We start from the raw sequence: 17,983 nt of genomic DNA on the forward strand, positions 1-17,983 counted from the left end.
ACTTCCTGCAGAACCTAGTGTTGTATGCAGTGCAGGCTGCAAGACATGCCATTATCCCTTCCACTCTCTACTTGGAATTAAGACCAGCCTGGAGTGACAAGGGCCACAATTAACAGGAGGATTTGTCTGGTGGGAATACCTTGACCCCATGCGGTCAGCCGAAGTGGGGTGTACCCCTACGGTAACAAGGGACACGGGGAATGGACTGAATAACCGCAGATAGGACAGAGATAAAATGTTTAGTAAAAAGGGTTCAAGTTATTTTCAGTGGGCACTCATTTTGTATTGTGATTTTGAAGAATACGTGATCAGAGTTGGAATTTGAAGTTAAATTAATGTGACAAATGTTGGTTCATAAAATGGGAGATAAATGTGTTAATTAAACAAAAGATGTTTCTTTTATCGTGCCATGATTACACAAACGCTTTATCGGTCAGTTTCCAACGAATCACTAGCCAGTTTCCTCGTGAGTAGTTTCCTTGTCACGTAAATGCTAGCCTGAAACTCTGGAAACTGGTCTCCTCGTTTCCGGAGCCCATTTCTGTGTTGGTAAACTGCCAGCGGAAACGACTGGGTGCAAACACTGCACCCGTTTCCGTAGGTATGAAATTTCCGGAAACTACACCTTTCGCACAGTGTAAGATACGTCTAGGAGCTGACGACGCTAATGCTGCCGCAAACGACGGTAAAGACAAGGCAATTGCCGACGCTTTTAAAAACAGGTACGCGATTCCACTAGACACGCCTATGTTGACGGACCATACCCCATTCTATCCTTCGTGGTTTAAAGAGCCTCTAACGTACCAACTGACTTTTAACGGACACGACAAAGTGGTCAACTCGTCAGATACCGCCGCGGAATATCAAATTTCAGATCTGACCTTGGAATACGAAGTCGTCACCAATCGAGACCTGGCGCAAACCTTGAGAAATAAGAAGACGATGTATTATCTATTCGACCGTATTCACTCGTGGAAGAAGCAAGCGGTAAACAAGAGTGATACGCTATGGAACATTAGCATAGAGCAGAGTATTAAAAGTCTAAAAGGAATTTTGATCCTGTTTAAAGACCCGACGATCAAGAACCCGCAAAAATTTTACAACCCGCATATCACTAAAACGATTGTGACGGTTGAAGGTAGACCTAATCAATTGTACTCACAGGGTCTGTTTGAGTACCAACATTGGAATGAAGTTACTAAATATTTCGGAGACTCGGATAAAGAATTGGCTAGAGGGGTCGTCTCGGACTTATCCTTGTTGGGAGTAGATATGGCCGACTACCTAAAAGACAAGTACGGTCTATGGCTCGACTTCCGAAGTTCTGACGACAACTCGGCTCACGGGTCGGGCAGACCCCTAGGTGGAGGAGGAGACATATCTATACAGATGGAACGAACGGCCGAGACCGCGGGACCGTTGACGATGTACGTATTCCTGGTGATGGACTCTCAACTAACGGTGGAAGACGGGAACTTTAAAAATCTTGTTTATTAAAAATGAACGACCGAGCGAGTTATGAAAGAAGTGAGAACGACCGGAGGGAGTATGAGCGTAGCGAGAACCAGATGTTTAAGAATCCCCACTGCGCCTTGATCGTGGGCAAGACGGGTAGCGGGAAGACCAACTGGATCTTAAATCTTTTAGAGACAGAATACCGATTCACCTTTGAAGCTATCGTGATCATATGCCCGACGCTATTTAAGAATAAAACTTATTTAGAACGACTGTGGGTGTACACCGACGAAAATGTCTATCTTTGTGACCTGGATCGAGAAAGACTAGAATTAAATGAGGCGATCGAACTTTATCAGAGAGTATTCGATGGTGTAAATACATTATTTATTATCGACGATTGTGCAGCCGATCAGTTTATCAAGTATCGAAAGAAATCTAAGAGTGGTACAGTTTGCGCGTTGTCGAAAATGGCTTTTAGCGGTAGACATTATCTTCACAGCTGCTGGCTTCTAACGCAAAAGTACAATTCGGTGTTAAAAGATTTTCGCGAGAATACCGCCTGGACCGCAATATTTCATTGTAAAGATCGTTCGTCATTTGACCAATGCCTCGACGAGAACGATGTAGTACCAGACGAAAAGAGAGAAGAAATTAAAAGATATTTACGCACCGTGAGATTTAGTAAGTTGGTTTTAAATACTGAAGCGCCGGTTCATTTCTTTGTTCATTAAAAATGAGGAAAAATTTTTAATTACGTTTGTTAAATAATATGATCGAAAGTAAGAAAACATGCGTTAATTGCCGTTGTCTCCTAGACCTAACGAACTTCTCTGTACAAAGAACTGGTAAAATTAATTTGAATTGTGACAATTGCATTGCCAAAGTGCGCGCTAATCAAGAACAAAACAAGTGTCCCCACGGAAGACAAAAACACCAATGTGTTAACTGCGGCGGTTCAGGAATTTGCTTGCACGGCAGATTAAGACATCAGTGCGTTAAATGTGAAGGGTCATCGATTTGCCCTCACGAAAAACAGAGAGAACATTGCAAGATTTGTACTGGTCCAATCAAAGTAACTATACGAAATTGGATTCGTAGCGCTCGACATTCAGATAAGAAAAACGATCGATTTAATCCCGAGAAATTTATCGACACAGATTTCTGCAGCGGGTTAATTGAAGATTACCCCCGCTGTTTCTATCCAGATTGTGAAGTTGAAATGCAATTTATAGATAATAGAGACGATTTATGCACTATTGAACGACTAGACAATAGAATCGGGCATATCAAATCAAATTGTGTGCTTTGCTGTTTAAAGTGTAACCTCGCTAGAAAGAGCGATAAACTAGAGATCGAGCACTCACACCATCACTATAAAACTAGTTAAATTTAGTTGTCTTTTGCTTACCTTTTGCTATAACTGGGTTACGTCAACTCAGTTATAGCTAAATTCTATTTGCTATAATTAAATGATAACAATGCTACAATACGTTCAACTACTTATCCAGCTAGTTATTGCAGCTAACTTGACTTATTATACCTACGAATATCTTTGCTTCAAACAAACGGTCAACAAATTTAAAACGTATATAATTAAATGGAAGACATAAAAAGCATATTCACCGAGCGAAGCGGAGCGAGCAGCTCAACCTCAAACGTAAAGGATAGACTCTGCGCGGTAGCTGCCTCGGGTGAATCTAAAAAATACTTAGGCAAAGAATACACGATAAAAGAAATTGAAGCTCTATCACCAAAAGAACAAGAAAAATTATTTAACCTCTACGAAGTTAAGTTTGGCAAAGAAATCGTTAAAACTCTCGGTCACTCGATTTTGAGCCTCTACTCTCGTCTACTAGGAATAGCTACTCCGATCGATCTACTCGGATTCAACGTCAACTTAAAATCAGAGGAAGCGCTTACTAAAGATCTCAACAACGACCCGATCATCAGTCAAACGATGGGTCATTTACTTACCGAGGTTTGTTACAAATATGGAGTTTACCTGTCTCCACTTACAGCTATGTTGATTACCACTAAACATCTAGAATTCAACAAAAGTTCTATTATTATAAAAGAAGATGTCAACGGAAACGGAAGTGAGCCAACAACAAAGTCAACCGGAGAAGGTAGTTAAGTCAGTTACTATCACCAAAAGTAAAAATCCGAAGCGTGTAGAACAAGGTAAGAAGTTGGCGGAACATAACAAAAAGATGAAGCAACAACTCGTTAAGATGAAATTAGCGGACGAAGCTAACGGTGAAGAGAGTAATCAAAATAAGATCTATCAAACGGTTACAGAGAACAGAAGCTTGATACTCGGTTCGTTGGGGGTTGCGGGGGTTCTTCTCTACTTAATTTGGAGAAACAAGTCGAGCAGTTCACAACCCACTCGACAAATTATTCAGCCAAAGCAAGAAGCGAGTATTCCCAAACAAGAACCAATTTTAGATATGGAATAAAAGTTCCTTATTATTAAATATGAGTAACGCTAAATCAATCGACGTAAACGGAATCGCCAATACGGTTTACCACGGTGCCGTCGTTTCAGGAATCTCACTCGGATACGCCATGCTGTCGAGTAAGCTATTTAAAATTAAACCACCGGATTTCAATAAGTTGTCCGCCGAAGACGCATTAAAATTAACCGCTTTGTCCAGCGGTGCACTCTTTACCCAAGGTTGGTTGGTGGCGCAGGGTATCCTACCCGCTAGCCTACTCACCGCTTAAAAACTTATTATTATAAAAGAAATGGCAACGGGAGGACACGACGAGGACATACCTCTATTAGATGAAAATCAAGATCAAGATCAAGATCAAGCTGGAGATGACTCAATTGGAGAAACGTCTTTTATAGACGACGATTATTACGGTAACCCCGACTCAAAAGTGGGAAAGTACTTTATCGGTTCAGAAGAAGATAAAAAATCTCTTGCAAAATCGCGACAAACATTAACCGAAGATAGAATGAACGAGTTCTATGACGAGATTGAATATTATACTAGGCTTACTCCGGGAATTAGGGATCCAAATATTTTTAATTTAGATAGTAAAGGTCGCTTGTACGTAAAGTTTGAAGGTAGAGAAGTTCTTTTAACCTATGAAAAAAATAAGAATGAATTTCTTAAATTCAATACCATTCTGGGATACGAAGGCGTAGATTTTATAAGACGTGGTTTAGGATTCAACGACTATGGTACAAAAACTAAACAAGCACGATCAAAATTAAGCAAAATTCAACCAAAACAAATTGAGTCAAAAAAATTACCCGAAGCCGCAGATCAAGTAAGTGAAATCATAGAAGACCTCACCCGTGACGCAGAAGCTCAAACAGAAGGATTAAATTACCGCGAGTTGGCCGCTTTAGATAAATCGTTACAAACGGTAAACGGAGAATTAATTTTAAATCAAGGTAAATTAGATGAGTTAGACGCAAAAATTCAACAGGTCAAAGCCGAGTTAGAAGAAGCGACGTCCGAAGGAGAACGTACAGAACTCCAAGAACAACTAAACAACTTGCGAGACGAAAGACGGGGTAGATTAGAAGTCATCAATAGAAATACCGATCGATTGAGAAGTCAAATTAATCAAATTAAAGAAACGATTACGGCAGTGATGGATTCGGATTTAACACTACGCGAACGAATTAATATTTTATTTAGAGAACAAGGTATCACAATAGCTAGCATTTTAACGGCTATTGGTTTAGCGATAAGTACCATCGTTAGTAGTATAGTTGCCAGCGTCAGAGCTGTTGGAACTGGCGGAGCGATCAAACCAACGCCTGAACCCGCACCTAAACCAACGCCTGCTCCTCCTTCCAAGGGCGGGGTCACCGATTGGATCAAACGTCAACTGTGGAACCTAGCAAACGTATTGAAGAAACTCGGGTTGAGTGCATTAGGAGCTTTACCCGGGATCATCGGTAGCATTTTGAGTTGGATTTTTAACGTGGCGAGTAAAGCGGTCGGATGGGTGGCAGAGCACGTGTGGACCTTGTTCGTGGGCGCGGGTGTTTTGCTTTTGACGTACATACAAAAGAATGTGTAAAAAGGAAAAAAAATATTCCTTCCTAGATTTAGGAGGGAATATTCAAAACGTTCTCGCTTCGCTCATACTCCGCTTCGCTTCGTTTAAGTGAAAACCTTGTATAATATAAACCCGACAACACCCACTGCAACGGCTCCGATGGTCAAGGACAATTTCTCTTCGTTGTGTGCGTCTAAAGGCTTACTAAAAACCGGCTTTACAGTTGGCTTCCCCGGTAACACTTCTTCATTAGTACTCGTACTCGCTCCGTTATTCAAACTCGGTACGTATCCAGTCTTCATATCCTCAGTCGCGACTTGTAAGTTATTGTTATACCCCTCAAACGTACCGATGCGTAAGTCCATGTCCGAGGGTACCAGATACAAACCTGGGGCAACTACGAAGTTTAAAGGCGTTTTTGCGTACTGTAGCGAATCCTGATATTGGTCAATCGACTGTTCCAAATCGGAACCCGAATTAATTAAAGATTCTACGATCGTAATAAATTGCCGTCGCGCGTCTAATCCGGTGCCGGTAGCCAAAACGCTGGTCTTGGTCTGCGCCTGTGCCCCTAGTAATGCGTAGACGTAAGCTCGAATAGATTCGTTTACCTTGGTGATTCCCACGTCCGTCAACCTAGACTTTTTAGGAACGAAGTCCCACCAGGCCAGAGTAACCGCGTCCGACTGTGAAATCCAGGTAACTGTGTATGTGCTCGCGTGACCGGAGCCTTTAGGTGGCTTCGCCCATCCAAATCCCATGTAAGTAGATCCCGCATATTTACCGTTGGTTACGTGTAAGTCATGCGCGTCGTAGTTTTTACCCGGAACGGGTATATATCCATTGTCGTAGTAGTAAGCTGTGCCTAATCCGTTCGACAAAGTGTCCCTCGTTTGTTTGTACGATTTATTCGGGTCTACTCCGTATAAAAGACACGTGTCGGTAAACTTCCGATGGTCGTAATTATTGTGTAACGCGTCAAATACGTCGTCGCTCGGAATGGGCATCACGCAGTCGTAAAGTATTTTTCGTACGGTATAATACACGTGAAAGTTAAATAAAGCCGAGACATATGGATTAGGGTCAGACAGTAGATCAAAACCCACACCACAGGCCGTCGTCGCGCAATAGACCGCGAAATTAAATTGATTTTGGTAAAACGATATCGACTCGGCAGACCACCTATTTACCGCTTCATCCGTGGTTACTTTCGGTAATTTATACGCGTGCGTTAAATTTGGAAACTCGGCTGTAAATGAATTGTCTTCGATTACTAAAATATTTAGACTACTAAAATTGCCTCCCATTTATTTTAAAAGAATTTTAAAAAGGAGGAGCCGTTGGGTAGACCAAGTTTTTATAAGCGGGTGGATTCTCTTCGTACCCAACCGACTTTGTAAAACTTATTCGCCAAGTTTTTTCATAAGATCTTTTTTTAAAACCGCCGCCCGTTCGTTGGCTAGCGCTTCTGCTCTTTCGTTGACTTGACGTTCAAATTCTTCTTTGGTATGAGCTTTAGTTTCTTCCAATTTTGTAGACGTATGCGATCTGATCTTTTCTTTCATCTCATTAAACTTTTTCAGCTCGGATAAAATAAGGACAAATTCTTCCTGGGATATGTCACCGTCTTCAATCGCGTGAGATACGTATTCCTCGATGGTGTTTAATTTAGCGTCTGCCAACATTCTAATTTGGTCATGTTTTTTAGTTTTGTGGGTGAGTCTACGGGATGCGTACTTTAGAATCGCGTAAGAACCAAATGCACCGATAGCGATTCCTTCCATCACGAGTCCGACGGGACCGGTAATGACACCCAAGATGGCGGGAATACCTACTGCTGCCGATGTGGCGCCCAGTGCTTCTACTCCATATTCTACGTATCCGAGCGCGGTTAAGAGCCGTTTGATCTTTTTGTAACTAGCTTCCCTCGCGTCGCGTTCTTTTTGAATTTGGGATTTAATTTCTTCGATCTTTCTTAGCCTGTAAACCTTTGTTTCCGCTTGTTCAACCGAGTTTAAAGTCAACTCCGGGTATATGTTAGTCGTCATCTTTTATAATTACGCGTTTTAAAAAATGTCTAACTCGATTAAAATTTTGCCGATGTTATTCAAGAGCTCACCTCTGTCATTTTTAACAGAAAAAGTCAATTCACTGATGTTCCTGTCTATTAACTTTTTAGGCGTTTCACAGTGATTACGGGTGCTAGGCTCGGTAGCTATCACGTCTAGCAAGTCTAAAGTCCGCCCGTTATAAAAGTTATCAAATGTATTTAATTGTTTGCAATGAATAAACGCGAGTTTCAAGGGGTTTAAATCGTAATTGCCTTCGTAAATGACGTTGGGTAAAAGTTTTATTTTGGGTAAGTTTAATAGCTTGGACACTTCTTTATTTAGTCGCAACTTGAGATTGGGGTCCGTAATGGCCAAAGTCACCCGTTTAGATTCCGAGTGAACCTTAAAAGAAACGCCCGGTATCGAGTTTAACAAAAAGTGAAACCAGTCTATGCCGTAATAACCGGGGGATACCACGATGCTTCCTCTTTGACCCTCGGGTAATTGTTCGGATGAGCTTTGCGAATGAAGTCTGTCGTATATAGGTTCAGTTAGCCCCGTCAAAAACAGTCTTTTAGTTAATTCTCTTCTGGGTCTCCTGGGGGAGGTAGGTCGAGTTGGTGGATTCCCTTCGTATATTTCATCTAAAGCTTGTCTTTGCCCCTCGAGCAGTGAAGCTGATTTAATTTTTTTATCGTCGAGATCAAAATGTAAACGAGCTCGCGTTTCTGATGGTTGTCTTTGGTTTAACTGATCTTCTAAAGCTGCGATTTCTTGGTTTAGCTGCTCAATTTCATCAGCGATTATTCTGATTTCTTCCGCTAACTCGCCTCTTTTATTTGCTTCGATCAATCTGTTTTTAGCTGTTTGTACTAATTCTAGATTGGGAAATGAATCCGTTCTTTCCACTGAGGGCATACCGGGTGGTCGTTCGCCAAGTACCCCCGCTGGCCTACCGTCCAAGTTTGTATCCCACTCAATTTCAGTAGCGTTTGTTACGTTAAAATATCCAGCTTCAAACTGAATATTCTTTACTCGGACGACTTTGTCTCCTTTTGTGTTGTTGATCTCGTTTTTCAATCTAAACGTCTGCGGGTTCTCGGTCAAGTGAAAAGTGTGCGTCCCCATTTTATTATATACGTTTTATATTAGGTTAAACTTCTCTATAGCGTTTTTCCAGTGCTTATCCGAGACTTGAAAAAGGTCTTTAACTTCAGATTCGATTTCCCCAGTGACGTCTTGATAACAGACTGCAATTAAAGCTTCCAACGGTTTACCTCGAGAGATTTTACTGTTTAAAACTTGGTTCAACTTGTATTCTATTTCACCCGCTTCGCCGTTTTGAAAACAAATGTTAAATTTTTGTAAGGTTGTTCTCGATTTTGGCGGCGGTGGTTTCTTCCAAACGTGATGATTAAAGTACCGATCTCCCACGTCTGCGGCTCCGAACGAAGAAACCCACCCAAAAATTTGACCGCAATGTTTACACGTGTATCTTTCACCCGTTTCAAGTATTTGGTGATCGCAAGGTGGCCTCGGTTGAACATTTCTCGTTGCCCCAATTATGTGTACTTCCTTTAGATTCAGCAAGTGACAAAGTTCCGCATCAGTCATTTTATATAAGAGTTTATTTATTTAAAGTAAAAAAATTTAACCCCGGGATAACCGAGGTTAAATTGACTTTCACTAACTTTTATTTAATCAAACGCGTCCAAAAGGTAAGATTTTTCTTCAACCGTTAGCATAGCCGATATAACTCTATACCTAACACTCGCGCCGCAAGAAAGTGAACCGTGTGCACCATAGTAAATATCTTTAGGAGAGATCAAAGAGATCGCCTGGCATTTCTTATTAGCAAAAAGAGAGCGATCAATTTCTTTAAACGATTTATCCACCAAAGAGGCATCATAGGCAATCTTAACGTACATCCTACTTTTATCAGTATAAGCCGGTTTAAATAAGTAATTAATTTGATCGGGTATGTCATCTAGTTTTTGAGACACCTTAAAAGAGTTACGCGTAATCACAGAGAGATCTTCCAGGATATCATCTGTTAATTTTTCAAAATAATTATAAACTCCTTCATTTATACATAACAGCAGCGATTCGGTATCGGGAGACACTTGATAACAAATTTGATCTTGACCAGTAGGTTCCTTAGTGCCATATTTGTAAACCGGGTTGATACCGTAACAAGGGTCTTCAAGCCTAATCAACAATCGTTTGTTTTGGTCCTCGTGAGAATAGAGAATCTTAGAAGAATTCTTTGCAGGTCTTAAAATGACTAAGTTTTCAGAGTCAAAGGGGCCATAAGTAATTTTTGGGTTTTTGTTGCCGGCATTTAGACGTTCGTGGTCATTTGAGACGATATACATTTGAGTTGACATGTTCTATTTATATATAGGTTTTTAAAATTTTTTATCATTTTTATTCGGGCGGGATTTCTGTCACGAGTTGTTTAGCCAGCCGGGGTCAAAAGTTGAGTGGGAATCCCCGGCGCTAGTCACGAGTTGTTTAGCCAGCCGGGGTTAAAAGTTCAAGGTCAGTGAAGTGGAAATCCCCGGCGCTAGTCACGAGTTGTTTAGTCAGCGAGCAAAGCGAGCGGCGCCGAGGTCAAAAGGTGAGTGGAAATTCCCTGGTTTTTTGGGTCGATGTACTACCCAGGGGCTTTGATCAAAAACTGGGGTTTCACGACAATTCCTGGATTTTCCCATTTTTTCCCATTTTCCCCCACCAAAATTGTTTTGACGATTTTTTGGGTCGATGTACTACCCAAGGGCTTTGAGCAAAAACCGGGCAAAAAGGGGCGTGTGATCCAGAATCGGCTCTTCTCTACTACTCAAATAACTCTGGTGCGGCGCGGTTCCAGCATACAACTTCAGCTTATGACTATGTCTAGGTATTGAAGAAAGTCTTTGAGAGTCTTTAAGATAACCATAAGAAGCAAGAGTAATCTTAGATCAAGTCTGCACCAACACTAAAGGTCTTTATTTTGAGACGTCAAAATAATCTGCAGATCGAATAGGCTGAATCTGAAGTCACGGCTTTGCGATACCTGCACAAGGACCTGAAAATTCAGAGCAACAGGGTAACAGCGCTACCTGGAAACCCACTTTACATAATGCAAACTTGTTAAACAAATCTTCGCATGAAATCTTGAACTGGCCTTTAGCCTTGGGTCCCCTGTGCTCAGCCTCAAATGGATATCCCCAAAGCGACGCTTTACCTGGATGAATGGGAAGGACAACATCATTGCCCTGATCAGACAGAATCCCTTCCTACCTTTTCTCGAGGCCGTCACTTAATCCTTTCCCCAAAACATGCACAGGTAAGGAATAGGCCACGCCTCGAAATCCACCTACTGTCTGTTTGAATCAGTTTGGAGGTCTGCAAACGCCATCTTGAAGAATAATTGGGAAGCGGTCGATTGTTCAAAAATCAGTCTGCATGCCATGATCTAAAAATCGAAGTAAAAGCTCCCTTTTATTTTCAATCGACGCTAAATATTTTACATTTTACCTTCAGGGTCAAATAGGAACCAACAAATCTGGCAACATAATCAACCTTCTTGGCTCATGATGATATTAACTAACGTCTGATACAACCTGCTGGCCTTACATTACTACAATTACAAATCCATAAAATACAAGTGGGTAAACTGTGTGCTCTCAAAATAGTGTTCCCACAGGACAGGGGAAAAGAACGTTTTAAACTGAACTGGCCAAACTTGAGGTACGTCGAGCCTTGTAACTACTGAAGCCCGGTTGACACGAAGGTCCATATCTATACACCGGACAAATCTTTTACGACGCTGTATAAGGGTGCATCCAGAACTCGAACCTGTTTCCTTCTGTGCACAAGGACAGATCAACTGGAACTTGCACATCATAATAATAATAATAATAAAAAATGTAGATTTATATAGGGCACTTGTCTAGCTAGAAAACCGATCAAGGCGCAAACATACAAAATACTCGAGCACAATTGAAATAATCCTAACAAAGAAGATGAGATTTCAGTTTTTTCTTGAAGATATCCAAGAATGTAATTTGACGGAGTGAAACTTGGAGTTTATTCCAAATGTGCTGCCCTGGCGAAGGCACGCTGACAGTAGTGGATAGTTCTGGCTCTTGGTTTCATGCAGACTGAAATACGCAGCAAGAGAGGTAGGTGTCATGGTTGTACCTGATCCTCATTGGGATCGCAGGAGTGTTCGGAGGGTGCTTACGCACTCTGCTTTCCAAAATGTCAATTTCTCAATGATTTTCAAAAGCAGAATCGTCGAACCTGGCTGGTGTTGCTCGCCATGCAATGGTATTTTTCAAAGTTGAATATGTAAAGCTATAATCGTGAAAGTGAAACCATTGAACCAAGCCCCTCCCCCCGTTTTTCCACGACCAGCTTTTAAATTTGCCGAATTTGAAAAATTTTGGACGAGCATTCTTTTTGCCAACCCCCAAATTCTGCGTATATGGCCTGCTTCCTTGAGAGTGTACCTTACAGGTTTAAGCCTCTCGTTGATGCAACATGCTACAAGATGCTACAAGAAATACCACATTCTAAGTTACTGAGTTGACAAACGCTTTGCTCTTGAATTTATTCTTAATCCATTACGTTACTATCATGCATGCAACACAATTTCACCTTTTTTAATTGATAAGTTCTATAGTATATGACAATAATTCAAAACTATTCCCATCTCCAGGGAACTTTGGAAATTCTCTAAAATTTTTACGGCGAGGCCGACCTACGTTGCGTCTCTGATGATTTCATACGTGCCTTTTGAAACCGAAATTTTACATTCGTTTTTCCTCTCTTTTGTTAAATATCCTTCTGCATAGTGCCATCTGAAGTTTTTATTATGCGGTCATAAGTTAAATTACTGTAAAAAAATGAAACTAATAATTACAAAAGGAATGGCGTATATCAGTAATTTTGGTAAGCAGTAATTTTATCAAGATAGAAAAATTTAACTTTTCCAGCGATAACCAATTGAATTACCAATGAGGACACCATTCTATAGAACTACTGTTAATAAGAATAAACTTTTCCGATGCACAAGAAAGTTTTACTCGTCAATTGAAAAAAGGGTTACCAGCCAAAATTACATCCATGAAGTTTTTCGCTGCGGGTTCCCGCCTTGCTTAGCATTATTTGGAGCTACAGTCAGCTCCATGGATTTGGGCCAGATCTAGAGCATGACTAAACTGTGGATAGCTTATCGGTAATTGCGGCTACTTTTGAATCGTTGATCGGCAAGCCTGCCAGGGCTTTGACCTTGGCAACGTTTTCGTCCTTGAAGGCAACAAGCGCCTGGAAACTCTGAGCCACGGTGTCCAGACCGTGCCGTAAGACATCAACCTCGCCGTCTGTCACGGGCTCCTTCTTTAGGTTCTTCGCTGACACTTGTTTCGAGAGACTCTGAAGGACTCCAGATGCCTGTATGATCATACACATAGGGATAATATCCTTTGTATTGCTTCCATCAAGGATTTCAAATTCGCAACGTAAACAGCACACCTTGACTAAGATTAATGGCATAAAGAACTTGCTGTTTTTGTAAAGTAAAAGGTGAGTGAGTTAAAATTTCAAGCTTAGTCGTCGAGGAAAGGATTAAGACAGGTTTTGATGGGAGGCGAACATGCTAAGCTAAGTGGTCTGAGCTTTCTTTCACTGTCGCTTTATTGTGCCACATGCATGGATTCTCGGTTTTTGCACTTTGCACATCTTCTTACAACATTTTTTGTGTGCGACATAAGCAAGGAAAATCACATCAATGATCTGGCAATTTCTACTGGCGGCAGAAATTCACAATTTATTGTCGAACAGTATGACATCTTTGAAACTCAAAGACAGTCGATAGTATTTATTGGACGATAAAACTGGCTACACGAAGAAAGCTGAAAGAGCAATAAACGCCTATTGCACCATGATTTCAACAGAGGAGGTTAAATGCATACGCACCGCTCCTATTTTTGGCAAAAACTTAGAGAGTATGCCACTCAGCGGAACATCGATTCCTTGAAGGGTGGTGGTGTCGTTGGAGTGATCTTTCAACCAATTGTAAAGATCTTGCATGAGGCTCGAGCAACTTGTCAGAACATCGATTAGTTTGGCCAGTTTCTCAGCCCGAGCCTTGGCCGCGGGATCCGAGGTGATTGCTTCCAAGATAGCCCTCGCTGCCTTGAAGACAGCGTCGATGGCTACATACTCGGTGATCATTTTGTTTAGCTTCTCCATCGCAACACCGATCCTTTCCACGATTTGAGACAAGGCTTTGCCGCCCGAGGCTGCCGCTTCGCCCGCCTCAGCTCCAGCTTCACCCCCGGCTTCAGCGCCAGCCTCGGCGCCAGCACTGATCGCCTCACCGGCCTCGGCAGCTCCAGCGACCGCTTCGCCCGCCTCTGCGGCCGCTGCTCCTGCCTCTACGGCCTCTGCTACTCCAACGGCAGCCTCCACGCCTAGAACAACACCCATATCCCCAGAAGCCTCAGGTGCACTGTGACCAACACTTTCCCAACTTCACGTTTGGACAGTAATCAGTGCGATAAGGAAGCTTGGCTACGTTGCCGGATTTTTTAGCGTTATCCAGTCACTTCACGCGCTGACATACAATTACAAAGCGGTATTGTCGTTCAGTATAAATGGCTGAATATAGGTTGTGCACCATGCATGACACAAGGTAACATCACAAAAATGTATGGAACGCCGTAGCGAACGTCGGTAATCCTACATTGTCGGAATCATTGACCTACATGTAATCCTAATCGAATAACGACGAATAACAGTAGAATCGGCTGGGAATATTGCCAAATAGAATTCGGAAATTGCTCACAAAGAAAAATGACATTGCAGAATGGAATGGTGAAATTTCCAAATTCAGTGGTGAAAGCGCCCAAAGCAATCGTGAAAATTAATGACGAGCTGATTAACAATACTGGCGAATTGAATGTCAAAATTGACACATTTGTAATAGGATGAATTTTGTGCCCCCCATTTTTTTTTTGAAATTCTAACTCCCCCAGAGTTAGGTCATGCAGTTTCTTCGAAATGTGTGGGTTGCTTGGCAGCGCGTGTGGGCAGGTTGGTAGCAGAACTTGCAACCAACCACAAGAGTCCTTGAGGAGGAGCAGATAAATTCAGTGGCCAGTGACCCTTCACTCCACTTGGCTACTGGACTCCACAGAGACTGTTCTGTTGTCTCTGTGATCTCTCCTTGCATTGAACCTGCCACAATTACATATTCGTCCCTGTCCTGCTCTAGGTGAGTTTGAGGATACTTTTGTCTTACTTTTATGCCTAGATTGAAGTGTCTATTCTTCAACGTTTAGACCAAGTCGTCATAGGTCAATATCATATTGCGTTTCTGAATTGCAGTCATTGTAATTTTGGCTGAGAGTGCTCTGAAAGAGTAAAAGAATGTGCACGTCTTGATTCAAGCCAAAGTCTATTTTAGAAGTTCTATCCATGTTGACATCTGTTTAAGGTTCTGTTGTTTCCAGATACAAACACCATTTCTTGTGCGATATCTTCCACGATCCGTCCAAACATTCTGACTTCCTAGTCCCAGAACACTAAATGAATTTAACTTGTTGTATGAGTTTCCATTGATTTGGAAGTTTACCATTTCCATGTAAAAGATCTCTGGCGACTTGTCTAAATTAAGTAAAACTTAATTTAGAAAGACGTGATTCCTAGGATTACTTGTATAATATTATTTTACTTAGGTTTTTATGATATATTACTTCTAGCATACATTGAATAATTACATTCCCTTGACTAAAGTGAAGAGAGGGATATTTCCCTCTTGTACAAGTTAAGTCTTTGAATTTGCAACATTCTTCTGTGTTTTATTACTTGATAAGTTTCAATCATTTGACTTGATTCACCTTTATCTAGTTTTTACCATAGTTCCATATATTTAATAGTTAGTTTTTCTTTATTCTATTTCAGTTCTTATATCCGGGTGTTTAATCTTTTGATGTGTATTCCTTTTGCTTTAAATCGATTTGATTGCCCAGAACTTTGACATTTTAATGTTTAATCTTAATTAACTTTTACCTCCTGATTATGATTCACTCATATTTCCCGGACTTAGACTTCCAAAGTTTGACCGCAACATTTGTAACCTTGTAATTCCTAAGACACCGGTCTTGGTATAGTGTCCTTGTAGCACCTTAGTCATTTCTGTGTAGACCAACCCACACACACAAATGAGGTACCCAGGTGGACGAAGGCATTGACCGGCACTGGTAACCATGACAACCTTACACACAGTGTAGTGTTTTAAAGGGACTTTCACTTTTGGTAGTCCATACAACTGTTTTACTTAGTATAGTTAGTATTTCACTCCACTTGGCTACTGGACTCCACAGAGACTGTTCTGTTGTCTCTGTGATCTCTCCTTGCATTGAACCTGCCACAATTACATATTCGTCCCTGTCCTGCTCTAGGCAAAGACACCACTAGTACTGAGGCACCAAAGTAACCTCAGTGAGCCTATCGAGCTGTATGTACTGCTGGACAGGGAGTGACTTGAAGCGGAGTCGCATGCATTGTGTTCCCCACACCTGATTTACTCAAGCCGGGGAAGGAGAGACTGTGCAATCGAGTCCTACACACCATCTGCACATAGCCAACAATCCCAGCTTAGTGCCAAGTGAAGCTAGGGCCAGTCATCCCCAACTTCAACGGAACTTCAAGCTACGCCCTTCATTTAGTTTTATTGTTAATTAATTTCTTGTGTAAACAGAATCCCTGGGTTTTCCTTGTTGTTTTTAAATATATGTATCCTTTAGATTTAGGATATCTGTATTTTTGTACAGCGTGTTAAAACCTTTTCGCTAACTTAGCCGGAAACGCACTTATCTCCACTGGTTGGCTGACAATAAAATGGCGTAAACTAGTAAACAAATAAATAATGTAAGCAGGTGTCATAATTTTCATATTATGCCCGCTACACATTGAATGACGATGTTGCCAAACTGCCGAATGGAACGGCGTGGCGGTGGAATAAAACAGTAAAACTAATGACGCCCATGTGGTAGGCCTTCCGAACATAGCAACTGCGCGCCATACATTAAAAATGAATGAGAGTTTGTTATGCCCTATAGTAGCGCTTCGTTTTGCCACAGAGAGGCAGTGTCTTAAATTGACTTTCTGTTGGGGATTTGTGCCCCTAATTCTCAAATGGAATCACAAATTTGTAACAACTGAGTCAGACCACAAAAAAATCGATTTAACCCTCAAAGAGCCGGGTTATTTATCTCACTGCACCCCTAAGAACTCGCTGTGCCACACCCAAATTCTTTAAAACTTGGTATGAATATGTATTTTGTATGGTTTTCTGTATCTGTTGTTGAAGGCCAAATAAATAATGATAATAATAATTCCACTCTGCGCTTGCACTTTACCAATTGTCTTTTAGATACAAGCAGTAACCAAGCAGAAACATATTTGTTCATATAATTATGCTGTTCAATGGCATTAATGTGAATGAAGCCAAAACCAAGAAAAAAAATTCCACAAATCTAAACTCATTACAAACATTCAAGTAAAAAAGAAAAATACCCAAGGCAGTTTTGTCTATACGTCCAACGGCTTGGCGTTTTCTGCCAAGTTGGACTGCAGCAAAAGAATTGATCTCTTTGTATAAATGCCGTAATGAAAATGATTCAAATAAAACACAATATCTTACAAACAATTTGGCTATTTATTCCAAAAATAACTCTAGAAGAAAGCGTTTGATAAGGGCAACAACTGAACACGAACACTTAGGGCACACAGCCTAATCAAAGCCTGTGCAAGCATTAAACTTGAAGTTGTTGTCAGATCATACCAAGCACCAACGATAGCATGAACGTTCAACTTCCTGTGCTGCAGTACACAACGTTTTAACGATGCAGATTACCAGCGAAAAGTTGCCACGATGAGCATGGGGTACAAAGAGGGCTTATGTTTGTGATATAGGTGGTGCATCAAGCATTCGCTATGGCTATGGAAATACCGGACATGCCAGAAAGCGGTAATTGCTATAGCCCGGGCAGTTCAAACTCCTTCTGTATTCATCCTCCATGATTTGAACAACCAAAGAGCACTGACCTACTGGACACGACATGAGTGAACCCACTGCCTTGTTAAATTACGTGGAAACCTGGAAATTCGAACTAAGCGTCTTCGATCTACATGTATACTATCTGTGTAAACAGATCTATGTGTCGATATTGTTCATTGATTTGTTGTCCATACAGTAGCCAACACGAGAGTCTATAAGGCTGATCTATCGAAGGCCCTTATGCCAAAGTAAAGGGGCGCTTGTTGAGTACCCTATGCATTTATGGATGTCATACAGCGAAAGGAAAACTTCAGGGAGGAATCGTTGCTCACAAAGGAGAGAAATGAGTATTCGTGCATGAAGAGATAAATGCAAGGTTTCGCCCAACAACCCC

At 41.3% G+C, this 17,983-nt stretch overlaps 2 protein-coding genes across 5 annotated transcripts in view; both read right to left on the bottom strand.

Annotated features, from left to right (window-relative positions):
- The window catches only part of LOC110984689 (uncharacterized), a 42,643-nt gene that overhangs the window by 23,726 nt on the left and 934 nt on the right, over positions 1-17,983 (bottom strand). The window contains exon 1 of one of the 4 annotated variants that reach the window (XM_087146432.1): positions 3,082-3,157. The exons of 2 other annotated variants lie outside the window; for them this stretch is intronic. The gene's annotated coding sequence lies outside the window, so the exon portion shown is untranslated. Of the gene's footprint in view, positions 1-3,081; positions 3,158-17,983 lie in introns of those variants that run through there. One more of the 4 variants, XM_087146433.1, reaches the window with a different exon arrangement.
- On the bottom strand, positions 12,104-14,218 carry LOC110984616 (uncharacterized). Its single transcript, XM_022244974.2, has 2 exons — positions 13,500-14,218; positions 12,104-12,974 (listed from the first exon to the last, which is right to left on the bottom strand). Exons 1-2 carry the CDS (start codon positions 14,010-14,012, stop codon positions 12,738-12,740), a joined length of 750 nt encoding a protein of 249 aa, XP_022100666.2. The 5' UTR covers positions 14,013-14,218; the 3' UTR covers positions 12,104-12,737.

Source organism: Acanthaster planci, linkage group LG15, assembly GCF_054643075.1.
Source record: "Acanthaster planci isolate LZ-2023a linkage group LG15, COTS_SCS, whole genome shotgun sequence".
Lineage (NCBI taxonomy): Eukaryota > Metazoa > Echinodermata > Asteroidea > Valvatida > Acanthasteridae > Acanthaster > Acanthaster planci.